The 27,791-nt window shown below is 39.2% G+C and overlaps 2 protein-coding genes across 2 annotated transcripts; both read right to left on the bottom strand.

The window, feature by feature from the left end:
• Positions 1-65: 65 nt before the first annotated feature.
• Positions 66-4,996, bottom strand: LOC115789665 (prolactin-releasing peptide receptor-like). The gene is made up of 3 exons (XM_030743172.1): positions 4,934-4,996; positions 1,484-1,963; positions 66-744 (listed from the first exon to the last, which is right to left on the bottom strand). The coding sequence occupies exons 2-3, from the start codon at positions 1,930-1,932 to the stop codon at positions 111-113; spliced, it is 1,083 nt and encodes a 360-aa protein (XP_030599032.1). The 5' UTR covers positions 1,933-1,963; positions 4,934-4,996; the 3' UTR covers positions 66-110.
• A 12,576-nt stretch (positions 4,997-17,572) lies between these two features.
• Positions 17,573-27,563, bottom strand: anxa4 (annexin A4). The gene is made up of 13 exons (XM_030742237.1): positions 27,427-27,563; positions 26,271-26,316; positions 25,752-25,839; positions 24,966-25,060; positions 24,037-24,150; positions 23,605-23,695; positions 22,780-22,859; positions 21,930-21,986; positions 21,601-21,694; positions 21,325-21,420; positions 20,791-20,849; positions 18,011-18,133; positions 17,573-17,783 (listed from the first exon to the last, which is right to left on the bottom strand). The coding sequence occupies exons 2-13, from the start codon at positions 26,277-26,279 to the stop codon at positions 17,727-17,729; spliced, it is 963 nt and encodes a 320-aa protein (XP_030598097.1). The 5' UTR covers positions 26,280-26,316; positions 27,427-27,563; the 3' UTR covers positions 17,573-17,726.
• Between the last annotated feature and the right edge of the window lie 228 nt (positions 27,564-27,791).

Below are 27,791 nucleotides of genomic sequence, written 5' to 3'. Positions count from 1 at the left end.
TGAATGTTTAGGTGGATGAGTTTGCTGGTGATACCAATGTTTCCACTTGCACAAGGATGAGTCAGAAAATTACTCTAAATTAACGACAGAGGATGCTCTTCAATAGTTAATTACAATACCACACCAGCAGCACAGTGATTGGCAGGCACTCCAATGCGATGATGGCGCTTGAACATCTTCCGTAGCTCAGTGCGGAAGCGGTCGTGAAGCCACGCGTAGAGGAAGGGGTTACAGCAGGAGGAGCTCATGGCACACAGGTGGCACAGAAGCTGGATGAGCAAAAAGTAGCGCTTGTTAATGAGGTGGATGTCAATGTCTCTCAGCACGTTGAACACGTGAATAGGAAGCCAACACACCGCAAAGGCAGACACCAGCAGTGCGACCAAGCGAAAAATCTTCCTTTTGCGAGCCTGCTGGGCCCCCGCCTGGTCCTGCGTCCTGTGGCCTGGAGCAACACAGTTCCTCAGTTTGACAGTGATGCAGAGATAAGAGACAAAAACAGCCGACAGTGGGAGGATATAAGTGACGAGCAGGGTGCTGTATGCATAAGCACGTCTTTCTTTCTCCTGACCCAACCAGAACTCCTCACAGATAGTGAAGCCTTCCTCTTTGAATTCAACATGGTAGGTGTGGGTCACTGCTGGAGCTACCAAGCCACAAGACAGCAGCCAGATGCCAGTGAGGACAGAGGCACAGGTCGCCACAGAGGTCCTCTTCTTCAGGGGGTGAACTGTGGCATAATATCTGCAATAAAGAAGAAGCAATACTTTATAATAAGGATAAGAGCTCATGCTTAATTAATGGGTAACTATTAAAGCAATCACAAACTCGTACAATTATAATAGAAGTTCCTTGCTCGTGGTGTTACATAATGTAGACTATAAATGTTAAATTGAATAATTTTCTCATAACCAGTCACTTTGCATTCAGCGTGCTTTACTAAAGGCCAATCGAATTTGTTAGAAAAGACAGAGCAGACATTGTGATCTGCACAGTGCGAGAGGAAAAAGAGTGAATTATTTATATTTTAAACTTTAAGACCGAACTCGGGTGTGCATCACAAAATGACAGCAGCATTATATTCTCATTGAAAGTAAAGTGCATTTTCAATTGATATTAATATCCTCCCCTTAGGAGGAGGAGACGTTTCAGCAGATTGACTGCAAAGTACAGTTGGAAACTTTACTGAAGATTAATTTTTTTTTTTTTTGGTCCAGTAAGTAGACGTGTTAAAATGATGGTCTGTTGGGGGCCACGTCTCAGGTTTGTCTCAGGGTGGACACCCTACAAAGCTGAATAATTTTCTCTGGTTGTGGGACTCATATAATTGAGTCACTGCATTAATCTATGCACTCAGTTCTAATGGGTCATGAATTTATTAACTGGCTAAAGGAAGCACTCAATAATTTGTTTGTCGTGCGTGTGTGTATGTGAAAGAGAGAAAATTCTGAGGAACATGTGCAGTGCCAAGAGGTCCACTCACCTGTCAACAGCAATAGCAGTGAGTGTGAAGACTGAAACGTACACTGTGACAGGTTGGATGAGGAACACCAGGTAACACATGGTGCGGCCAAAAATCCAACCGTGAGGGTTGAATGCGTACGCGAGAGTGAAGGGGACACAAGTCACACACATGAGCATGTCAGAGAAGGCCAGATTTCCAATGAAAAAGTTGGTGACGTTGTGCATCTTGCGGGTTCGGCAGATGACATAAAGAAGGAGGTAATTCCCGAAAACACCCACCACCACCACGAGAACGTAAAAGGGGATGATGAGGGGCTTGAAAGTCTGCAGCAAGGCCACATCTGCAAACTGGGAGCTGTGGTTGGTAGAGTTGCTTTGTACTGCAACTTCATAAATGTGTCCATCAGTCTGTTTTTCTGGCAAAGATGGTTGTGTGCTTCCAGTCAAGCCACTGTGATTACCCTCCATGGGAGCAGGGAGCAGTCTGCCAGTAACTGCTCTGTACAAAAAGAAAGATCCAAAAAACAGTGAAACAACACATTATTACCTCTACCAAAGGTAAAATACACTCAGTCCAAGAATATGTCCAAAATTTAACAACATTCACATGCAAGCCATTTGTGACATTTGCAAAATGGAACAGCAATTTGGAAAAGCTAATGTTTTACCAAAACACAGAAAGTGTTGGTGATGGAGAGAAGAAGACATTATTATAATAGTTACAAATGCATTTGAACATGAACAACACATCATGCATCCTCTACTTAAGTCTGCAGATTGAAAATGTCAAATCATGTGATTGTATCTCATTTTAGAGGACATAGTGCACCTTGTCAGCATGATTATTAACCAGCTGACTGTTTATACCACTTTTCAGCGTCAACAGAATAATTCAACATGACTAAGATGCTTCATTTTTATGCATTTTTCTGATAGATTAAAATGTTGTTTCCCGTTCTGATTATCGTTGTGTGTCAGTTAACAGAGTAAGAATTGCAGAGAAATTTAAAAGAAGGAGAAATTTTCACATAAAATTTCATTTGGAATTAAACCATTTTATTGGACAATGTTTTTGACTGCTTTAAACAGCTCTGGGACTCAAAATCTCTGGGCTCTCTGGATAAAAAACTCACGAGAGAATGAAAATAATTAAAAAATTTTTTAGTCAAAATAATTAATATAAAAAAAAAAAAAAAAAGCTTTAAATCTGTGAGTTAGAAGGCACTGATGCTATTAAACCCGTTCTTGAAATTGACAGCTCCACCAGACTGGATGCAAACGAAATGAAGGACAACATGCCAACCATTACGTAGACCACCTGGGTGGACATTTATGAATTTCGAAATAATAAATCTTCAGTGCAAAATAACTTCACAGCCTTATTTTTGAAGTCAGCTTGCTGACGCAATGTCTGGTGTAATTTTCGTAGTACCATGCAAATAGATGGTGAAACAGGAACCCCTCTCTAAAGCTGTCGCTTGTAGTGTTTTTAAATGAAGTGTAAGAGGCACTCAGTCCGAATTGGAAAGGTTTACTATTGCACATAATTTCATGTGCAATCTTTGTGTCCTATTCACCTCGCCAGATTTCATGATTTGCAGCTTCAGCACAGACTGTGACTTTCTGTCTCGGTCTTTCTCTCCTTATTCTGTTCTTTTGCAGTTGACACATACGCTGCTGTTTAGTGTAGTAGTACACAGTATAACTTGAAGACTAAATTAAACATTGTTAAGGTCCTTTTTCTCATTGGAAATGAATTCTACCATTCATGCAAAGGGTTGATGCTGACAGCTACTCGTAACGCTCATGAAGAGTATGGAAAAAAATAAAAGCTGATCAGATTTCCTCTTTTGCTTGCTGGCTCTTGAATACAAGTGTGTCCTTTAAATTTCTTAAACACAGCAAATAAACAAATGATGCATTCCATGTGTAAGATAGGCCTTTCACACTTGTAGAGAATATTTTCTTTTGGTGCAGATTTACCAAATGGATGTTGACTCGTCTAAAAGACTGACCCCAGTGCTTTAAATGTGGTTAAACAGATCAGATCTGTACAAATGAAATGCACTTTGCTTCCGTAATTACTTTCTGCACATATGGGGCTCAAACCAAATGAAGTAATAATCTGAATTAAATGAGGAAAAAAATAATGCAATACTGTGTGAAAGATTCTGGGTGCTTTAGGGTAAAAAAGGGTATAAAATGAGGATTTCCTTCATTTCATTGATATTTATCAATGAACACTGTACAAAGAACACTAAAGAGAATTAAAAACAGATTAATGTTGTTATCACCTAAGGTATTGTCAAAGTATTTGGCGAGGTTGTTAGAAGCATTTCAGAGAACTTTCTATAGCTTTCATGTGGATGAATGCTTAGTGTCTTTGTCTCTATATTCAACCCCATACTAACAACTTGACTTTGTAGAAACCCAGAACCTGCTGCAGGCTGCCTTAGTTGCTGGGTTCAGGTGTGGTTCTTGGCTTTCTTTACAGGTCTGGCAAATGAGTTTCTGTCTTTCAGGAAGAGCCCTTTTGACAGAATTCTCCAGATTGTATAGAGGTACATCCGGGTTTCACTGGTTTCTGGCAATTTTCAGCTGCTGGTGCTGCTAGACTTCTTCCAAATTCTTCTCCGAGTGAGGCTTGATGTCTGTTTTATCTGGTGCACTCAGTGTCCTTTGTGTTTCCTGTCCAAAGTCTGTTATGTTGTGCATCTGCAGAAGAGTCCGGATATCTAGAAACATCTGCCTGCTGCTGAATTTCTGCCGATGAGAGGCTTCGCTAATGCAGGTTGACCACCACCTTGTGTCCTGTTGCTATGCTCATGCTTTTCATTGTGTAAGATTTTTAGATAAACCTGCCAGCTGTCCTGCAGCCGCATGTTTCTCTTATGTCAGTCCCAGATACAGGTTTGTACACCCGACAAGCTCCTTCTGTTTACTTGTACTTTATTTAACATACAAATTTCACTGTTTGCAATATACATGATCACAAATCTGAACTTTTCCTCTTGGCACGCTATATTATATAACACAGAAAGCTACAAATATCTAGATCAAAAGTTATTTGCAATCTGATTTTATGTTAGAAATCTAGCTATAGGCCCTTGGATCAAATGCCAAGAAGCCTTATATAACAAAGGTCTGGAATGCAAAGCTGTTAGCTCATACCAATTTTTATCTCAATATGCATTCATTGAAAACAAGGGAGGGCAACAGATAAGCATGTAGTTGCCAAAATAATAATAATAATTCTCAAACTACAAAATTTTAGCCCACACCTGTGAGGCTTGTGTTACATATAACTGGAAAACCTTGAAAAACAGGAAACGCAGTTCTTTTCTGTTCCATTCAGATATTTTCTTTTGCACTTGAAAAAAGAAAAATGTTACAACTACCACTGGAAGTGGACGCATGCAAAAATAAATAAACATGGAAACACATTAAAAACAATCAGCTGGTAACCTACCTGTGTTGGTGTTTCTCAGTGCAAAAATGAGTTGTGTGCGCAGGGTGTGAAGAGCAGACCTTCCCTGTGTGCTTCTCCACAGTGAGTGAGCTCAGGCTGGATGCAGTTTTATACAGAGAGAAAGAGCGAGAGAGAGAGAGAGAGAGAGACAGGAGGAGAGGACGGGGGAGAGAGAGTGGGAGCCAGACGTGCCAATAAGATAGAAGAGTTCCAAGAAGAATAATGTCTAGGTTGGACTTGCCAAAGATGTTTGATCTTCAACATATTAGTCAGTCGTCTGACGGAGAGATCTGGGAATGGTGACAGTTAGGATGATTAGAGCTGTGTTTACAGGCATGTGCAGGACTCTCTCTGACAGTAGTTTAATTGCTTGTTTGCTTAATTGTTTGTCTACAGCATTCTGACTTAACACACTATCAAAGTGTTGTTATAGTCAAAAGGATCAGAAAATGGATACTGAAGAGAGATTTCTTGCAAGCCTGCTGGAGAGAGAGAGAGAGAGAGAGAGGCTTCCCAAAGCCCACTTAGGTAGAGAATGGCCACACGTGACAGCTGCTACAGATAAACGTCCTGTTCCTTCCTATTCAGATTTTCTCCTTGCAAGTATCAAGCAAATCAAACCAAAACATGGAGGTCAAATGATTCCAAAAAGCTAAAGTCAATAAATATCTTACGGTAAAAAAAAATCAATCAAGAGCCATGAACTGTAGGATTGAACAGTTAAGGGTGAAACAGAGGAATGATGATGGCTTATATCATGATAATGTGGCCCACCAGATGGGTTACCACTATACTGAAATCAAGTAAACACTACAGTGAAGATCTCCCGCACAAGGGCTGGCACCAGCACCTGTCCAGGGCGTATCTCACCTCTTGCCCTGTGACAGCTAGGATAAGCTCCAGTCCCATCACTACCCTGAACTGGATAAGCAGAAGAAAATGGATGGCTGGATAGAAAAAAACAAGCATATCCTCTGGACCTGCTAAAAGTCAAGTTAGGAAAAGAGAGGGCAGCCAGAGGATGTAGCATAGTGTGGCACACTTACCCTAACTAAGCAATCACATTTCAATACTGCTGCCCACAATTCCACTAAAAGCAGGTTCAGCCATAAACTGGTTAGTCTCTCTGGGGGAAACATCCAGGAACAAATTATCAGCTACTCAGCTACAGCAGATCATCTAGCCAATGATACGTTTACTGCGTATGTGTATCTAGGAGGGTTGTGTTGAATCCTTGGTTGAGCAAGACAAAAAGAGCCTATCCCACCTGATGCATGGCTGCTTGTTACCCAACCACCTCCCACCAACACACCCACTATTCCCCAGTACTGCTGAATCTTCTAGGAAATCTTTCTAAGAAATCTCATAGACTACATTAATAGAACCAAAAGAAAAGCTCTGTATTATTCTGAGGTAATGAACGGTTCCACTGAAAATGAGAAACCTCGAATGAGTGGATGCAGATGGCAGGCAAAAAAGAAACACAACTGAATTAATTGGATGTGTAATCGTGCAATAATGGCCGGAATTGGCAAAAACTAAAAGAAAAAATCTGAGTGGTTGTTCATCTTCGATTAAGGGATTTATGATGACTGAAACTGCTGCCCATTTTTAGATCCATTTTTGCCCCACTGTTATAAGTTTACATGATCAACAATGTGCTCACAACTAAAGATGACATTGCGAACAATGACGCAGTAAACAGAGCTTCCTGCTCTTAAAGAAAAATACATTTTCAAATGTTTCCATTTGGAGAATGAGCATGTGCTGGTAAACGCCTGAACAAGGGCTTGCTTACAGAACGAAGTCTGCAGAGCCTCCCCTGATAAAAGGTTTTTAAGGCGCACTATGATTCACAGTTGAGTGTGCTGTGGTTGCAAATGGCAGACGTAGGTTATATATAACTTCTTTAAATAAAAATAATAAAAAAAAACCCTGACCTTTTCAATGTAGAAAACTGAATGCTGTACATCCGGCAGTAGTTATGCCTCTGCACTTCCTCAATTTTCTTTCCATAAATTGTTATTGAATTTTCATGGGAAAACAAGGCTGTTATTTTAGTTTTGCAACTGTGGGTATGAGCCGGAAAGTTGCCCAAAATTTAAGCGGAAGCCACAGATGAAAAAATACAAATCATTGTAAAAGTCAAAAACAAAGCTTTCTCTCTGGGTAGCTAGACAATAATTTCACTACAGGGAGTGGAAAATACAATGTATCTATTGTGCTTTCTCTCATAAAAGACTGAAAACACAATTAGCTCACAAGCTGCACGTTACACTGAATATACACATAATGACAGAATTGGGAACATTGTTTTTAATTGGTAGACCAGAAAACAGGAAGCCAAAAAGAACCCGATTCAGTTTCATCCCCGAGATGCCAGAGGAAGTCTATCCTGTCGCATCACTTTTGTAGATTTAGAGGACTGGCTGTGTAGGAAGTAATTTGTTTATTTGGTGGTGTAATGATGACAGCTAAAAGAGCCTGTGGCTGCAAAGTTCAGAAAATATGCAAATCAGATGTTATCTGTATAAATGGAAGTATTATTTTTTTGAAAGAAAAAATGAAAGTGCCTACTTAATGATGCAAAAATGTGCTGCTGCGAGGTTGATGCAAACGAATCCCGAGTGAATCGATGAAACCATCTGGTGTTAGGGGCCCCTACAAGGCTTCTTTATAAACAATATTCAAATATTAAAAAATGCTCAAATTTTGTCTCAAAGGGTTTTCACATAAGAGATGAACAGTAATTAAATGACCTTCGGTGTTTTCATGTAATCATCTTAACTTGGTAGAAGAGCTCTTGTCTCTTTAGCAGGAAGGAAATTACATGTTTAGAGAGCGTAACTAATCTAATGCGCAGCTCATTAAATTTGAGTTCAAGTCTGCAGACAGATGTTCCAACAGGAACTCTGTGTTCAAACGCTGCTATGGCTGATAGATAAGTGACAGTTAATTAAGGCTTCATAAGTTCTGACTATTGGATTAATTGGTGATAGACCATTAAAAGCTCCACTTTGGAGTTTCTGAGGTTTGAAAAGTCTCTTTTGCTGCAGTCAGCCCAACCACACAATTACCTTTGTTTTTTTTTTTATCTGAACAAAACTCCAATGGAACATTTGAGCCCTTACTTGAGCCCTGAATCCAAATTTTTATTGAAGCAGCTATGATCAATATATTTATATAGTAAGACACCAGCTCAGTGCTGGCAGTGGCAAATCTACAGACCACAATTATCTGAGTCTGCTGCTCCCTCATTGTCAGCTCATTGTTCAGATGTCTGCCACACAACTTTATTGTAATGGTCTCCCACCAGTGATACTGCATTATTTACAGCCTCTGCTCTTCTAAACACACGGACACTGTGAAGATCAAGCACCTAGAGAACAAGACATTTCTCTCAGGAGTTAGAGACTGAAAGTAGCATTGACACAACTTTGATGTTTTTGGCAGCCGGAAACACAGAAGGAAATAAATGCCAATGTATTTATCTCAAATTCAAGTGGGTATAGTGAGGTTACAGCTTGTCTTCTTGCACCAAAGTGGCCAAAAATGAATTATTACATGTTTATTAAGAATTTAAAAGCATTGATAATTTAGTATTGTAGTTTTACCAAAATTTGTAGCTGTAGGTTTTCTTGCTTAATGGGTAAAAAGATTGAACCATTATTGGATTCATGAACTCTATTGATACAGGGATCTGCATTTATTAATATCAATTTACATCAACAGCCACTTCATTAGGTATACCTGTTCAACTGCTCATTAATTCAAATATCTAATCAGCTAGTCACATGGCAGCAACTCAATGCATTTTTCAATGTAGGCATTGTCAAGACTGCCTGATGATGTTCAAACTGAGCATCAGAATGGGGAAGAAAGATGATTTAAGTGACTTTGAATGCAGCATCGTTGCTCATGGCAGATCTGCTGGTCTGAGTATTTCAGAAACTGCTGATCTTCTGGAATTTTCCCACACAATCACCTCTAGGGCTTACAGAGAATGGCCTGAAAAAGAGAATATATTCAGTGAGCGGTACCTCTCTGGGAGAAAATGGCTTGTTGATGCCAGAGATGAGAAAAGAACGGCCAGACTGCTTTAAGCTGATAAGAAGGCAACAGTAACTCAAATAACCACTCTAGCTACAACCAAGGTATGCAGAAGAGCATCTCTAAATGCACAATGTATCGAACCTTGAATCAGATGGACTACAGGAGCAGAAGACCCCACCTGTCAGCTAAAAACAGGAATGTGACTGTTGTTGAATCTGTACCATGAAGAACTGATGCAGGTCTGAAGGAAAACAGGAGCCCAACCCAGTACTGCCAAGGTGTATTTAATAAAGTGGCTGGTGAGTAGAAGTCAGCAGACAGCTGATGAGTCCCCAGACTGTTATATTCTGAGCATAGCTGCATCTTTTACAAAGTATGTGCCTACTAAGTGGTACTGTAACGAGTGAAATACAGACATGTGTTTAAAAGGAATCCAGAATCTTAATATGAGGGGTGCACACACTGTACTTCCAGAGAATTGAGAAGAAGTGTAAAAATCTCAGGAGGCAAACTGAGAGCTTTGTTAACACCCAACTCACACAGGCTGTGTAGTGACTCATATGATTGTTGAGGTCATCATCATTGATCTTAAAAAAAGGTGAATTATCAGAGTACTCTTGACCTGTTCTGTTGTGACGTGGATGTGCTGCAGTAACACTACAATTCTCTAAAACTACCTGTAGTAACAAAATTGAGATACTCTGATTTTGAGGACCACTCAGGTAGTTTCTACAACCACAGCCTCTTTTTCCATGCACTGTATAATTGTCGTGCCACTCAAGCTGATAGCATCCTAATAATTAACCATAACAGTGGCTATAAAGAACTGCTAATGGACACTTAAAGGGCCCAAACTTTTCACCAAGTCCTCTACTGAGGGAGCTTTGATGGGGTCTCAAAGCACCGTCATCTGACTCATAAGACCCACAGGCTCTTTCTTCACTCCATGAGGATAAAACTCATTCTGTCACACACCCTGATGTAAACGAGTGTGAACTAGTGGAATTCTGGTGTAATAAACTTTAACTTTTTCTTTCTTGATTTAAAGGATTCTTATCTCCACATCTTCAAAAACAACAAGAGTTTGTTTTTGTTTTCTTTTTTTCTGACTTTCTGCAGAATCTGTTCAATGTCAAAGGGGCAATGCACTCATCTTAAACATTCAAGTACTACACAGCATCTGTGGCTCTTGAAGGAGCTCTCATAGCTTTGACAAAATAGCCATAATGATCTCTTCAGGGAACCTCAGCTTCAGCTTGTGACTTAAAGCAGCCATGATCAATAATTTCATTTTAGCACTGGAGCACATGCCTTCTTGAATGAGAAAATGTTCACTCAAAGTGATTTTTCATCCCTCTCACCAACCTTATACCTTTTTTTTGGCAATAGAAGGCAGCTGTTCTATTAAATTAAAAAAAAAAAAAAACTCTAAAAACCCATTTTTTGCCTATCACCAAATGACAGCTGGTGAATGTGGAATAATCATAGCAGGGGCTTAAATCATGGCAGCAGCAGCTAGCTGTGGCACCTCTTGAAGCCCCCTTCAGAAGCCAGTGATTTGAGGAAGCGGGTGCTGTTGTTTGGGGTGATGCCACAACCTAATGCAGCTGTTTGGAGCTGCCAGAGGTTGTTGCCACTGCTCACTACAGTTGTTGCAGCATTTATATAGACTATGTCTAAACTCCATTCCATTCTTATCATGTGTGGCATGGCAAGCTTATTCATTTGGACCCTTAGATTGTAGCACAGGCATTTGCTGGCATCTGCCTGTCTTCCTGGGCTAGTTCATCTTTCTGTCTCTCTTCTCTTGGTTACTCTTTCTCTCAGTATGGCTGTGGTGTATGTATGTTTGTGCAGTCAACCCCACTTTTGTGTTTCAGTGGGCGGCTTTCCTTTGGCTTCCCATTCTCCAAACTGCACACCTGGAAGTGATGAGCACACCTGTGTGCCATCCCATTTGGCAGCTGCTTCTGAAACAGAGGACTGATCTTCAGTCTTTGCTTGATTGTTGAACTAGTACCATTAATGAAATCATCTCTTTTTGAATCATGTTTGCTTGTTTTTTTTTTTGGCTTTGGGATTTTATCTGTTTTCCCTTATGTGCAGAAATACCTGATGCCTCTTTGGAGAGAGAGTTTGCTGTGGACAAACCTGGTTCATGGATCCGAATGTTTATTAGCTGGAAATCCCTTTGTTTTAAGGCTTTTCATCATTTAAACACCACAGCCTACTTGAGTATTGTTGCTGACCAAAAAGCAAAGCAGAACTCAAATTTAACACAGGACTATGGTGTATGTATACCTCTGGAAGTAATTAGAAATTACAAATAAAAGGGGAACAAAAACACAGGTGAAAGTAATTAACAAAAGGTGACAATAATCAGGACAAACACAAAAATAAAACTAATTTTCAAAATAAAACAGTAAGTAAACAAAAGATAACTGATACTGAAGCTCAGAGGGCACGAGCACATGAATGAGATAGAGGGAGCGCTAACAGGGAGACGCTGACGAGGCTAGAATAACAAAATGAATCGAAACCAGGAATCAATTTCACAAGAACAAAGATTCAAAATCACAAAAATAAGAATCCAACTCCAAGCCACACACCCTGGGAACTTTTTTCCAAGCAGAATGGATCTTTTTACATTTACCATTTACTTACGTTCCAGTTAAATAAATACATATAAATGTGTGTGTGTGTGTGTGTGTGTGTGTGTGTGTGTGTGTGTGTGTGTGTGCGTGTGTGCGTGTGTGCGTGTGTGCGTGTGTGCGTGTGTGTGTGTGTGTGTGTGTGTGTTTAAGGCCACGAGAAAAGGTTAAAGAAAAAGTTAAAAGAAGGAGATGAGAAAATGTGTTTTGCTCCGAGACAACATCCCCGTGTCCCATACATTTTGAATAAAGCTACAGGTATGTACAGACTTTAGATTAGTACGTCGCGTGTATGTGTAAATCTATGTCCATGGGAGTGTATGTCACAGTGATGGATTTCATGCGTCTGATCCTTGGTGCTGTTTTTAAAAATCTGTTTGGATTTGTGGGATTTCAAACAAATCTCTTTTATATTCTTTTTGTCTGCAAAAAGCTAATGTTTGTTGAATTGCAGCTCATTGAACTTGCAGCTACATGTGCAAATAAGACACTGGGTTTCATTGTATTCAACCACAACAGCTTAGGTGATTTTACCAGAATCTATTCTATATGGGTATGTGTGTGTGTGTGTGTGTGTGTTTCTATACTGTAGCCTTCAAACTGGCCTACCTGCAAACTAAATTTGCTGGCAGCTGGGACGAATGATCACTAAATTACCATCCAGCCTCTGAGATGTGAATGTGAATTGAAACATTTTTAGCAATTTACACTTTTCAATCTATAATGAAGCTGAAGATAATGTGAAGTGATTATTTTCCAAATGAGCACCAGATTTGATTCACTGACATGAGCTCATTTACATAGAAAGAGAGAAAACTTCAAAGCAAACTTTCAACAAGACAGTTTAAACAGTAATGGCTGTCAGTGAGCGAGTCGGTATCTATTATTTCACTGCATTTTAAAATCCCATGTGTCATCTGAGCGTTCTTTGCACAGAGAACTCCCCTCCACCTGCCTGCCACTTCCTGTCACTGATCTGCATTATGCAAATTTTTTTTCTAATCTGGCAGCGGTCAAACATGATACGCATTTTGTTTGTTTGCTTGTGTGAATTAGGAGCTAAATTATGAGCCGCTACAGGCATTTGCACATCGCCTGTTCTTCTGGCATTTGTTTTCATTTGCACAAGATGTTTGTGTATGCAAACACATTTGTGTAATGTGTTTCTCCCTGATGTGGAAACAAATGTTCTGTTGAGCTAAGCTGAATCACCAAAAAAATCCCAAAGTAAAAGAGCATGAAAATGGTCAGACTAAGTATATATATATACTCAGGACTTTACACTAAGGACTGATAATAAATTACTTTAATCCCACTAGATGAGACTGAACTAATGGATCAATACTGAGCGGGAAAGCAATGAATAATGATCATGGTTACAGAGCAAATTCTGGATCGCATAATACCATTTATTCTTGTTTTAGAGAAACTCTATGAGAGCCATTAATGGGCCCATATGCCGAGCTCTCATGTTACTGTAAAAGTTAAAATGTCTTTATTATTATTAATATAAGGTTATTAAGGCATCCCTTTGGAGAAAGGCTAAAATGAGGGAAGAATATCTGTTTAGATTTATTAATAAGAAGAAGATTCCAGAATTAATTGGTTCAGACTTCAGCTGTGATCTTTAACTTTGAAGTCAAAAATAAGCCGTGGTCCTTAATGGCACAAAAATTCATTTTTATACATTAATTATATACTTTTTTACCCTTGAATAATCAGAATGACTCAGGATGATGAACCTATGGAGCATTTCCCCTCAGGCGGAAATCTTTCAGTTTAGTTCTTGTTTACTTTTCCATTGACATGCTGTTTTAGTTCACCATCACTGCTCTTATACAACACCTCTTTTCCACTGACGCACTAAACCTAAACACTAAAAATAAAACTGGTTCCACACATTTCCACCAAAAAGACATCCGTGCCGATGTTGTGCCAAAAAGTGATCATCTTCCAAAAAGTGATTTCTGGTATTTATGTCAAACATATGTCAATTATATCTCTTAAGCAACAAATGCAACATCACAGTTCTTTAAAGATATTTAAAGTGGCTAAAAAAGAACTGGATTGATTATAATGTAGATGCAATGACACAGTCATAAAGATACTTGCAGAATAGGTCATTTCTATATTTTATATATAACCCTTTCATAAATCCTGTTAAGTACAGTCTACTTACAAATATAAGCAAAGACATTAAACATAAAAAATAAAAAACATCAAAACATCAAAAATCACTTTTTGGCAATTGATCAGCTTTTGACTCAACAACGCACCAAAAAGCTGGCACTAGCACAGCACCATGGCACAAAGTTGGATTTATTAACATCAGTAGCTACAACAAGAGATTCAAGAATAATTCACAGATGCAGCTCTCGAACAGAAACAGAGAACTGTCTTTGCACTGCGCGCTGATGGAAAAGTATTTAGTGTCATTTATTTGTCCCAGCAGATGGCTATGTGTGAAAATCCTGCAACTGCACATCAGCGCCAAACAACATATAAAGTATTTCCAGCATAATATTGCATAATATTGCTCTGCAAGAAGTGTAAACTGGCAGCTGTTTGCTAAATATGCAAACTTTGTATCATATCAGTCAACAGTGTTGCTGTATTTATATTTGAGAATATCCTAACATCATGTTGTTAGGATATTATCTTTCGTTAGCATGATGATGTATATTGGGAATTATATGTGTATTTTGTGTATATTATCCAATGTTTGGGCCCCCATTTATAAGCTCCGGATAGCTTTTGGGAAGTCCCATTTGACAAATGACTCATTTATATGAAATCATGTCTGAAACTGTTTTTTTTTGGTTTTGTGAATAAACTGTGAAACATAAACTGTATGCAGGTACTGTCTTTAGAGCTTGTTTCCATTTCCCTCATAAGGCAAATGCATGTAATAAATAATAAATAAAACCTTAAACATCTACAATTTTACACAAAAAAAAATTTAAAGGACAACAACCTGACAGAGTATGTGTCACTGAGCATACACGTGGGTCACAATGTCACAGCTTGTTCTGCTTAGAGGCAGAAGTGGCTGTCTAATGTGGCCTTGGGGTACCTAACCTACTTGAAAGTTTAACAAAAATAAATTATATATTCCAATATATTTGCAGTGCTCTCTCTGCCAACATTAGGCGGCTCAGGTGTCTGATCCTCACTACGCTCTGCAGCACATTAGTGACCTGCACTTGAAGTGAAACCAGAGTTTTTGCAGCCACGTCTATTTTATCTTTGTACAACAAAGGCTGATGTAAGTACATATTAAACTCAAATTCACTTGGTGAGGGTCAGTGGATTTTTGCTTGGCTATTTCAAAGGCAACAAGTTGTGCAACCTCAGTGGTCAAATACAGTATTAAACCCTATGGATTAAGAATGAGATGCCACTCTAGTTGATACGTGTGTGAAGGGAGATGAGCAGATATTTTTTGGCAGTATATTGTAACCACTGCAGGGTGAAATCACAATGAACTGTATAATGTGGCATTCGGGAGAATCGGCTTCTTTGGTAAACTTATCAGGTCCCGGGTGATATTGTACAGCTTTTCATATTTCTTCCACTTATCCAGTTTGGGGTCATGGGTCACCTGTCATGGGGTGAGAGGCGGTGTACACCTATAGCCAATTAACCTAACATGCATGACTTTGGGAGAAGCCAGAGTACCCAAAGAGAGCTCACACAGACACAGAGAAAACACACAGAAAGCCCCTAGGCTGGATTCAAACTCAGAGCCTTCTTGCTGTGAGGTGACTGTGCTAACCACTGCACCATGCCGCCCCCTTACCTGATGACATGCTATCTTAATTTCTTTTTCCTCTTATGTTCTGACAGATGCGACAAGACTTTCAAATTTCTCATCATCTCAAATGTCCAAGCAGAATATGATGCATATTTGTTTACTCATTCACCTCTTTCATTCAGCCTGCTATTGATCGCAATGGCATGTTGGTACGTTAAGCTTTAAGTTAGTTAAGTGTTGCAGCAGCCTAAAATCAATGAACTGAGAGGTGTCATTTTTACACCAGTGCTGTCTTATTCCTCATTGCAGTCTTTAACTTAAATCACAAATAAAGCAAATCTGGAACTGAATTTGGATAAATGTGGTTTATGATGCCATTTCAGCTTTTTAAGAAGCGGGCACATGCATTCATTTTCAGTTGCCACCACGTCTTGGATCAGTTGATGTGAGCTATTTGGTTTTAACACCTTCTCCTAATACACATTTCCATATTTCAGTAACATTAAAGCCACATTAGTCCTGAAGCCAAAGCTGCATACCTTTTTACTTGATAGTGACCTTCTGTCTCAGCTTACCGCCCACTTATATTAACAGAGAGCTGAGTGTACAGTAAGCATTAGCACGTGTTGTTTGCTGGATGTTTTGTGCTCTTATTTCTCTTGCACTGCCTGGTAGATCTGCGGTGATGTGTTCATTCACCTATTCAAGATTATTAAGGGTTAATCATTAACATGTCAAAGTCAATATAAATAAATGACCTCCATGTGTGACCTAAGTGTTGTCGCTTGTATTTGCTGTATCCACTTTGTCACCTTGTCTTATTTTTTTAAAACAATAGTTACATATGCCTTGTTGAATCATTCTTTTTAAATGCTCTTTTATAATGTTTATATTGATTAGCTCATATTTTACAGTGCACGGTGAAATCCCAGATCCTCTTTATGTCCTGGGAATGGAACTTACCTGCCAATTCTAATAAGGGAAGGTGCTTGTAAAAAGGATTTAACTGAACATAATAAAAGAAAAGGATTTCTTTGAAAGCTTTTTGTGCCATAACAATATATGTGATGAGACAGAGAATGACATTCAAAATTTGAAATGTTTTAAAAAATTTATACAACTGTGACAAAAGCGGGTGCAATAAAATGGCAGAAACCTTGAATAATAATGTATCACTAAACAAATCCTCAGCCCTTTGGGGCCTTGAAAGCCTTTGAAAACTCAGAAATTACCAACTGAAGATTTCACAAAGGATGGCAGACCCTCAGAGAAAGACAGAAATTGACACAGGAAAGAAACTGATGAACAACTGAGCTGTTCACTGTTTAGTATTATTTCTTCTTCCTTTCCTTTCTTAATTGGTTTTATGTTAAACAACAGGCCAGATTCAATAACAAGGAGTCAGATGTAGACACCAGATTGTCCGGGGTTCATATAAACACTACAGAAAATATGGATGTAACCACTGCGATGCTGCACTTTAGTTAGTGGACTGTTGCATTTTGCTGTTCACCATTTAAAAAAAAAAAAAAAAAGCTTGTACTGTACACCGATCATTGTAAATGTGACCAAAATGTAAGAAAAATGAACATCATGCTGCAGTGAAGAGACCGTGATGTCATAAATGAAGTAAGCAAAGGAGCTTTTCCCCTATGTCTGTACAATCAAACTTCTGTTTGCACAAACATGGCTGACTGTTGCAGAGAATGTCACTTTAAAGGACCTCATCATTGGCTTCACTTCTAGCCTTTATAGCTGCTACAGACACATTTTTTTGAGAGTTGGTTCCACCTAGTGTTCACCTTGATCACTGCACATTACAGCATTACCTGGGTGTATTGTTCAGAGATGAAGCTCTAAGTTTATAGTTTGCATGACATTCTATTTATATTGATTAGAGCATGCTTTACTGCCTCCCAATTCAAGCTAGCATCCCATTAAGTAATTGAGTCAAATGATAAAGGACTGACTTAACAAATGAGGAACTGCTCCCAATTAAACAAATGGACTTCATTGACTAGAAGATGACGAAAATTCTGCACTGTAACAAGAGCTAGATGCCAGTGACATCCATCTTTTTTTGTTTTAAAGATGCGAGAAGCATATAAATTTCACTGTCTAACAAAGGATCAGCAACAGAAAACACAGAGCTCTGTACAGGTCACTGATCTTTGGTTTAATTGTTATTACAATGTGTAAAACAAGGCACAATGAAACGTACAAAGCATTGAAGAAGAAATTGTACTACCAAAAAAAAAAGAAAAAAAAAAAAAAAAAGGCCAATAATGTAGTTTGCAGAGTAAAACCATGGCTGAATGTGGTACTGAGATTTTGTTTACTCGCCTCCACAGAGCATGAGCAGGATTTTGCGGTAGTCACCAGATGTGTCTCCCTGCAAGAGGCATAAAAGCTCTGTGAGACTGAAGCCAAACTGACAAAAAATATATACTTTTATTCATATTCAAGACTTCTGAAAAACCAAAAAATATCTTGCAACACTGTAAAGCACCACAAGGACATCACATAAATTTAGAACTGCATATATTATATTGCAGCTGATGTATTGCAAAGCTTCTGCTGACGACAGTACGTTCCCGCCCCTGGTCTTTAATGCCTCACCTTGATGAAGGAGTAGAGACTCTTTCCATACATCTTCTGGAACTGTGCTTTAATGTCCAACATATCAATCTCAGCCCTGGCAACCATTATCCTGATAAGGACACTGTCTGTAGTGCCTAGCCCCTGGAAAGAAACAAAAACTTTATTTGTAATTTGTACTGCACCATACTTCACCTAAACAAAGAGCATGACAGCATCAAACTGCTTTCCTTATGATCAACATGGCTACAACTGTGTATTCATAATCAATTAAAGGCATGAAGACCAACAATGCTGTGGAAAAGTCCACCCTCATTTCTTTACATTTTGCTTCCAAGGAGCCAGACTTTATTGTAATTCTTTAAAGTGGTCTTAAGCAATAGTTCCCCAGGCTTTCTGAAGGTCTTTCAATGTTTTCCTGTGGACATGACCATTTTCAGAGAATTACCTTTGTTAAACCATTTAACACTGACCTGTGAATCATTCAAGTATAAAAAGGGACCTGTCTTGAGTCAATAGATAACACATAACTTGTCAAATAAAACCTATTTTAAATTGTATCTTTTGGCACTTTGTTACTAGCACAAAAACTGTTCCCAAAACCCAATTTCTCTATTTGAATCTATAAAAAAAAAATAAAAAATACCAAGGATAACAGAGCTTGACAGGTATAAAATAGCAGTTTTGCACCAACAAGTTGACCCCCAAGGAGCTATTAGCTGAAAGCATGGCATATCACAGTATAACGTGCAGTATACCTTTAAAAATCTGGTGGAAACTGGACAAGTGGAGGACAGAAGAAGAAGTGGCAGGCCTAGGAAATTATCTACAGCAGACAAACCGTATCTGAAAGTTATGTCCTTCAGAAATAGGCAAGAAAAAATTCAACAAAAACCTGACACATGACCTGTGAGATGAATCTGGTCCTTCAGGTGGCTGCAAAACAGGAGGTAGAGTGGATCGTCTACCAACTGAAAAGTCGGTGGCTTCATGCTATACATGTCAACCTCAAGTTGCCCCCAATGCATTCATCGGTGTCAGAGTTCATCAGAGTAAATGAATGTTATACGCTGCCTGGCCAAAAAAAGTCGCCACCTGGATTTAACTAAGCAAATAGGCACGAGCTTCCTATTGGATAATTACTGCATGGGCGATTATCTTTCAGCTGGCAACACGTTATTTAACCCCAACTGGTGCAATGAGTTGGTTCTCATTTATTAAACAATCACGCCGAAAGACACATCGCGTGGTCATGGAAAAGACGACAATCTGTTTGAGAAGGGTCAAATCATTGGCATGCATCAAGCAGAGAAAACTTCTAAGGAGATTGCAGAAACTACTAAAATTGGGTTAAGAACTGTCCAACGCATTATTAAAAACTGGAAGGATAGTGCGGACCCATCGTCTTCGAGGAAGAAATGTGGCCGGAAAAAAATCCTGAATGATCGTTTCAAACATTTAAGTGATCGGCAATCACTTAAATGTTTGGTGAAATAAATCAAAGAAAAACAGTAGCACTCAGGGCTATGTTTCATAGTGAAAGTGAGAGCATTTCCACACACAATCCGAAGGGAACTCAAGGGATTGGGCCTGAACAGCTGTGTAGCCTTAAGAAAACTACTAATCAGTGAGGCTAACTGGAAAAAAAGGCTTCAATTTGCTAGGGAGCATAAAGATTGGACTCTGGAGCAATGGAAGAAGGTCATGTGGTCTGATGAGTCCAGATTTACCCTGTTTCTGAGTGATGGGGTAAGAAGAGAGGCAGGTGAAGTGATGCACCCATCATGCCTAGTGCCTACTGTACAAGCCTGTGGGGGCAGTGCTATGATCTGGGGTTGCTGCAGTTGGTCAGGTCTAGGTTCAGCAGCATTATGTGCTCAAAGAATGAGGTCAGCTGACTACCTGAATATACTGAATGACCAGGTTATTCCATCAATGGATTTTTTCTTCCCTGGTGGCACGGGCATATTCCAAGATGACAATGCCAGGATTCATTGGGCTCGAACTGTGAAAGAGTGGTTCTGGAAGCATGAGACATAATTTTCACACATGGATTGGCCACCACAGAGTTCAGACCTGAACCCCATTGAGATGTGTTGGAGAAGGCTTTGCGCAGTGGTCAGAATCTGCCACCATCACTGCAAGATCTTGGTGAAAAATTAATGCAACACTAGATGGAAATGAATCTTGTGACATTGCAGAAGCTTATCGAAACAATGCCACAGCGAATGCATGCAAAGGTAACGGCGGTCCAACGCAATATTAGTGTGAGATGCACCTGGCTATCCAGCTGATCGATCTATTGTTTGCTGAACCCTCATCAGAAACGGTCTCAATATCTGTCAAGAAGCCATTAATGTTGAGGTCCAATTTCAACATCTCAACATTAATGAAGCAGAAAGCAGAACAAACAGGCAGCCAACATCCAAAGAAGAGTTTTGAATGTCCTTCAAGTAGCCTGGAGAAATGAAGACTAAAGAAATTAGAAGACAGCTGCCTCTGAGAGTACAGGCTGTGTTGAAGAATAAAGGTGGTCATAGTAAATATTGACTTTCAGGCTCATTAGAATTGTAAAAACTCTGTTTTGATTTATATACTGAGTTTCCATGTATATTTGTACATGTTTCAATAAACTCCTGCACCCATTTTCCTAGCAAAATGTAAAGAAATGAGACGTGACTTTGGACTTTTGCATAGTATTGTAATAGAAGTCTTTTTTTTTTTTTATCTTTGTGGTTCTACAGCAGACCTGGAAGTCAGAAAGAAAAGTAGCTACATATTCCGCTGCATGAAATATTTACCTTCATTGATTTGTATAATCGCTCTGCAAAAAACATCGGCTTGCTCCTCACGCATTTCACTGCAAAGCAGAAAACAAATCCCAGCGCATGAGATGCAAATCTTGTATGATGCAGAAAAAAAAACAATTGCTTTTGTTAATCGTTCAGCCCCATTTCACAAAAGAAGAGTTAAATCATAAACATCTACAAACAAGTGTCAATAAAACCAGAAAAGCAGCGTCACAACATTTGCTACACGTCTGCTGTGGCTGCTGTGGGCCTTCAGTCGATCTTCAGTTCCTCATTTTGGGGATTTTGAAATCTTTAGTGCCAGAGTATCACTGCAGAGTGTGTGTTTCTGCACTAAATTTCACACAGACCAGAAGCAAATATCACAAAGTTGCTTTTGTTTTTACTATAAAATTTCAGGTTTCTATGCTAATTTGAACCCAAGTGTTAGGATGAATCTTTATTAAAAAAAAAAAAAAAAAAAAAAAAAAAAAAAAAAAAGGTATATAACTTCATCTACAGGATCATGCAACTGAAGAGACGCACCTATAGCCAGAAAGACATCTTCCAGGCAGCCAGACATCTCCCTCTTGATGCTCTCCTCAATGTCTCTTCCAGAAATCTTCTGATACTCCTCAAACACTGCAGGGACAAGTAATATGATTCATATGGTAGTTGACCATAGTGATCTGATGAGTCACTAATTAAAAGATTGTGTGCTCATAAATTTGCCATAAAAGGTCACTGAAATCCCTTCAGAGACCAATTTAAGGAAGTAAGACAACATAATGTATATTCACATGACTTATTTCATAACAGTACCTCGCAGCAGATGTTTTTGGTTCCTCACACAAAGCACTGTGAGGAATTTAACCTCATCTGTGCCCCATCGAGCCTCACCAGCCTCATAGATTTCCTACAATCACATATATATTTTTTAAAATGTAAGTTGCATTGGAACAAGTTAAACTCCAGTCACACAGGCCTAGACACCGATCAGTTACCCCCTGGTAACCACTGGCTGCAGGGAGAAAATGTGTATTCCCGAATGCCAACCACCTTCCAGTCTTTTAGTGGTTGCCAACCAGTTTCTGAGCCTGTGTAACCGGGCATTTAAATGCACAATTTTGTCTCATGACGTGAACCTTTACCTTGGCATCTTTAACAGCTTGGGCCTCGTCCACTTTGTCGCTCTCGTCCCGCCCAGCCTGCAAAGCAGAAGACATGTCAGCTCAGGGCAAAATGGGAGCAAGATTAAACAAAAGCAAACCAGCAAAGGAAAAAAAAAATAACTGCTGGTTTTATTAGGCAGAAGTGACTCATTCTTCCTCTTCCCTGAAGAAATTAGAATTGAAAAAAGGTCCAACTGGCATTTTACAAGTGAGACTGACCCTGCTAGCAAATCCCAGGAAGTTAATATTAATAATCTACAAAGCTGTGTTCTACTTGACAGTGTAATATTTGTGATGCAGCATGTATAAACCAGGCTAAAGTTCAAAATTTTCATTTTATTTAGTGTTTTATGTTTCCTAACACTTCAAAAATTCTAGACTGGAAAAAAAATGATTTAATTTATCTATCTTTGTTTATTTTCTACAAATCTTTTACTTAAAGATGTCAAATAAAGTCACTTGTAGCAGGTTTGTAAAGGATTAAACTTCTGATACAAGCTCAATCAATCACAATGCACACTGAGTTATTGCCACAGGCTACAAATGGAAAAGTCACCAGGTCGCACCTACAGGGAGGTTTGCTGCATGAGGACGTAGGGCAAAATAGTGTGTTGTTTTGAGTTTTGAGAAATATTTGATGACAACAAAGTTAAGATAAGCAATGGAAATATTAGAAAGTTCAGTTGTTCTCGATTGTGTCATTGCTTGGCTGCTGTTACACACAGCTGGTATTCTCAGCCTGCACTTTTAGCCGGTGTTTCACACTCTGCATCACACACAAAAAAAAAAAAAAAAAAAAAAAACAGGTCATGGGACGATGTTTGCTCACCGTAAGTAAAGAGACCAAAACCCTTTGAAACATTCCAGATGTGTCCCCCATCACAGCATCTTCCAGTTTCTTCCCATATTCTGCAATAAAACAAAATACGTATAATGTGGTGTATGTTTATAATATGTACTGGCTGTAACTGGTTGTTACAGATTCATGAGAAAGACACGGTTAGGATGCTCCTTGTTCAACTAGTTCACAGGTCTTTCATTAAATGCCTTTGCTTACTTTAAGCACTTTTGCTAATGAGAGCTTCTCACTTAAATATTAGCCGTACAGTAAATTCCAAAAAGTAGATTCTCAAATTTCTACACCATGTTACTTAATATTAATATCAAACATATTGTTTATTGCAGGTTTAAAAAGGAACTACAATCCAGATTTCTATGAGAATCAACCAAATAACCAGATTCTGAAGCCAACTGTTAAAAAACTGTATACAGTTCAGTGGATATTCACTGTGTTTTTATCTAGATTTACCTATTATGAGGCTCCACAATGCGCAATAAACACATGAGCAACACAACAAAGTGCTAGCAATTTTTTTTTATAATCACTTGAGACAAAGCTACGGAAAAACCTCTTTATAAATACTTTCCAACTACTCTCATTTCAGCCACAGAGGAACAATTGAGCAACAATAAACTGCCACACAGAGAGCAGCAGTGGCTTTTATGAATAATTTACAGCATCCACTGTTTTCTAATAAAGGAGGTCGATGCACCTTCTAACAAAGCACACAGGCTTTGTCATTGCTACATGATATCATATATGATACACAAACCATTGACACCAAATGTATGGAGATAATAGTGACCCTGTTACCTTTCTTGTAGACCTCATTGATGGTGTTTATTTCACCGTTTGACCTTGAGGCGAGGATATCAATGAGACAGGCCTCTTCAGTTCCAGCCCCCTGTCATGAATCACTATGTCATAAACCAAATATTGACTCAAGGGAATAAAAGGAAAAGGCTGGCAGCATTCATTATATTTGTTATTGTCAGATAGTCCTGCTTCCTGAGGTTCCCAGCCCAAAAAAAATATCTTTGAAATTTTCCCCAACCCACTCCACACTGTTATAAACAATGCAACAGCAGAGGGTTGACACTGTATGCAGGATTAACTCAAAACTAAATTACAGTATGTAAATAACAGCAACAGAGGTGTGTCCTTTACTAGATTATGAAATATTTATTGACTTTGGGGGGCAATAAGAAAATACACAATGCCATTATTGAGAACCGTTTCACTCACCTTCATTGCAGTCCTCAGCTCGTAGGCATCGTACACAGGTGCCGGCATCAGCAGACCCAGAACAACACTTCTGAAGTTGCCACTCAGCTCTGAGGACAGGTCGTCAGCCAGGTCCTGAAAGAGGACGGGAACAGATGCAAGTTTTCTTAGTACTTCAGTAAACTCGTTAGGCAGTGCTTCTGTTACAAATGTGAATTCTCTACAACATTAAAGTCATGTAACATGGATCCATGACTTCACACACTCCAGCAGCACTTGGGTCTCCACTAGAGGGTGTGGTTCCTGGAAAGGGTTTTTGTGAAAGGAGGAGCTGTTCCACACAGTTCCCCCGTGTGTGGGCGTTCGTGTGTGCAACATGACTCACTTTTTCTAACTGCAACAACTCCACTCACAAGCTCTGCTGTTCCTGTATCTCCCCGAATGAACTTTCAGTTAGTTTTATTGATCTCTTACCAGATACTGTGCAGTGAGATAATGATTATCTTGCTATGTCAATACAATCAAGATCCTAGGCTTCCCATTTCGTTAATATATGGATCCACATAATCGGGAAACAAACACAAGGACAGTGGGTAACACACCTCTGTGGGTTCAGTTGGTGTTTTTCTTATTGACTCAGACCTTCCTCTTCCAAAGCATCACAAGCCCCTCTCTGTATTAGTCTTTATTTACAGGTGTTATTCATTTCTGCTTTTCAGTTAATGGTTAACTTGTACCTTATCACCTTACCCTGCCTAAAATGAAGAGAGTGAGAGTATACAGTGGAGTAAGAGGCAATATGTCCACTGCTATTGCCAACAGTGTGCGTAAAGACTGCTGCTCAAACTCTTCTGGTAGTCTAGCCATCAGTTATATTGACTTTATTTATAGTGAAAAGTTACATTTTCATTCATAAACGGATTGTGTTTGCTGCCTCAGTCAAACCTCACCTTCCCCACAGTTTGTTTGTAGGCCACTTTGATGCGCTGCCTCTGGGCATTAGTACGGCAGGCTAGGATGTCAGTGATTGTTGCCTCATTAGTGCCTGAAAGAAATGTCATAAAACTCAAGTCATATAACCTTAACTGCTGTCAGTCGTGAAATAAAAAGGAACATCTTTATTTCTAATGTTAGAAATGCATTTAAAAAGCAAAGATTTGGTCATTAAATCTAGGCCATAGAATCAGGAGTCAATGCTGCAGCCCTGGAGATTATCCTAACACAAGGTTGTTTGTTCCCATCAGCACAGAAACCATCTGTTTGCAATGGAGCTCAAACTAGAGTCAGGAGAAGATTATTAAACTAGCCAATCAACATTCCTCTCCATGAATTTGCTGAATTGGTTAACACTCTCAAATGCTTAATGTTAGAGGGTACCTACATACTGTAGTACCCACATGCATTACCTGTCAACTTGGCCTTAAAACAGCATGATCCACGACAAGGGTAGTCTACAACTACTGCCTGCATTATCAGCAATGTTTCATAACACAAGGGGTAAAGATGAGCCACAGTAAAAGATTACCAAACGAATGGACTATGAAAGGAAAAACTAAAGCTGCCATGACAACGTGAGCACTGAGCAAAGCTGAAATTAGTTTTCAAACTTTCCTTCAGAGGAAGGGAGAGACAGGAGAGGAACTTTTTCTCCCCCCACTGAGGGCTAAGGATAATGACAGTGTCAAATATATCTTTAGCTGATGGTTAGTGGATGACAGTGAAGCTGGATCACTCACCAGCTCCTTTCATGGCTTCTCTAAGGTTCTGGGCATCTGCGTCGGGATTGAAATTAGCAGCTTCAGTCACAGTTCCACGATTTCCAATCTGATCATGAATGACAAAATTACAATTATTTATCTATAAAACAGAAATCAAACAAGCAGACACAAACTTAAAGTCCAACTCAGTCATTTTGCTCTATTCCTCCAATAATTTTTCCCTGCTGTGTATACATGTGAAGAGTTTGACTCATTTTTGAATTAGTTAGGAGAGTCTTAAGCTTTAGTCACTTGTGCAGGATCAGTCATTCTGGCTTCAATCAACGGATTAAACGACAACTTGTTGCAAGCTAAACAACTGTTAGTCGCACTGCATACAGAAACATTAAAATAAAGTTCTATGAAACAACTTTAATCACAGGTTGCTAAAGTAATAGGACATTAAAACATTTACCCTTTTATTAGAATTACATGCCATTTCTGTGATGCAAATTAACAGTGAGCACATGACTGAGAGCAGCCGAGAGAGAGACTTACTGCTGCCATTGTAGAGCGTAGGTTTTCAAACTGGAAGTCCTGAAAGCTACAAAAGAACAGATTAGGTGTCAAATACACAAGGAACACTTTATAAACCTGAAAAAAACAAAGAAACTTCAGGGGCAGTAAACTGTTTCAGGTTTGAATACGACACTTATTAACATCTGATCAATATTGTATGCAGTTCATTATTTCAGAGGGGGTTTCCAACACATGACACTTTGCCACGGGTTCTCTTGTGTCCCACATTTGTGCTGGCTTCCCTGGAAGCTCATCTGATTAAGCTTGTGTTTGGAAACACCTGTAATTACTCCACTAAGGGGAAGAGCTATTACACTCCCTGGCTTCATTCCTATGGAGATCAACTTACCCTGTCCACTTCTATCCACTTATGATCCAACACATTAGACGTTTTTATTATAAATTATACACAACATGAGTCCTCTCCCTGAATTTGACTGTGGAGACATTTGATATTCAAACATGGGAGCCTAAACTCTGCACTTAGGGCTATGACCACACCTCAGCGGTGTGCAATGTAAACACGGAGCATGTAGTTTCAACATATACTTTATTCGGTGTTCGGACTTGGAGATCAAGACAATAGTGCAACCTACTAGAAGGATCCTAATTTTTCAAGAAAACCTCTTCACATATCACCTAACGCCGTACCAACACTATTCAAATACTTATGCAAATATGCACACTAAACATTTGTGAGGCTGGGGTGGATAAATCCGACAGTTTTCCTGTTAGTAAACCTGTTTGGGCGGCTCATGCTTATCCTTGCAGTTTTGATTCTTTGAAAGAGAGCAACTGGATTATTGGCGATTTCACCGGGAAAATCAATAAAACTGAAAGCTGAAGCTAAAAACAAAACAAAACAAAAAAAAACCCCCAAACAAACAAAAAAAACAGCCCTATAGTTCCAAAAGATATTGTTGAAACCTAAACGTATTAATCGATGCCGTATAGATCTACGGAAAGTCACATCGATAAAAAGTCAGGAAGCAGAAGACTTAACAGTTACTTGTCTTGAAGTTAGTGGGCACACCCAGCACACTGAATACAGATAGAGGAGCTGCCGCCAAATCGCCAAGCTGCCGAAGTCACACCGCAAAGCAGCGAATTAAACTGGTACTAGAATATATCTTACCTGTCCCGGAGACAAATATACTCAACCTGGAGTCTGACTCAAAGGTAAAGCGTCACAGCCCACCGAGCTCTGCAGCTTAATAACTACCAACTGTTCTCTTGCGCCTCCCACTGACGCAAATTTTACAAGGCCGTCCTGAGCGCGCACACGAACAGCGGCCCAACATTAAAAAAAAGGCATTTATTATTGATAGGGGCCGAAAACACTGATGATTTTTGTTGAGTTCCTCTTCCACATTTATAAATTCTATGGATGCTTGGTTTCGCCACAGGTGTTTTTAAAATAAAAATTGTGGCTTAATCGAAATTTTTATATACTTAACTCAAAAATTTGAGGTAATAACCCCAAATTCTGAGATCTCCCTG

This window comes from Archocentrus centrarchus, chromosome 12, assembly GCF_007364275.1.
Source record: "Archocentrus centrarchus isolate MPI-CPG fArcCen1 chromosome 12, fArcCen1, whole genome shotgun sequence".
Classification (NCBI taxonomy): domain Eukaryota; kingdom Metazoa; phylum Chordata; class Actinopteri; order Cichliformes; family Cichlidae; genus Archocentrus; species Archocentrus centrarchus.
The sequence above is the reverse complement of the archived record's forward strand: the minus strand, read 5'-3'. Positions and strand labels throughout refer to the sequence as shown.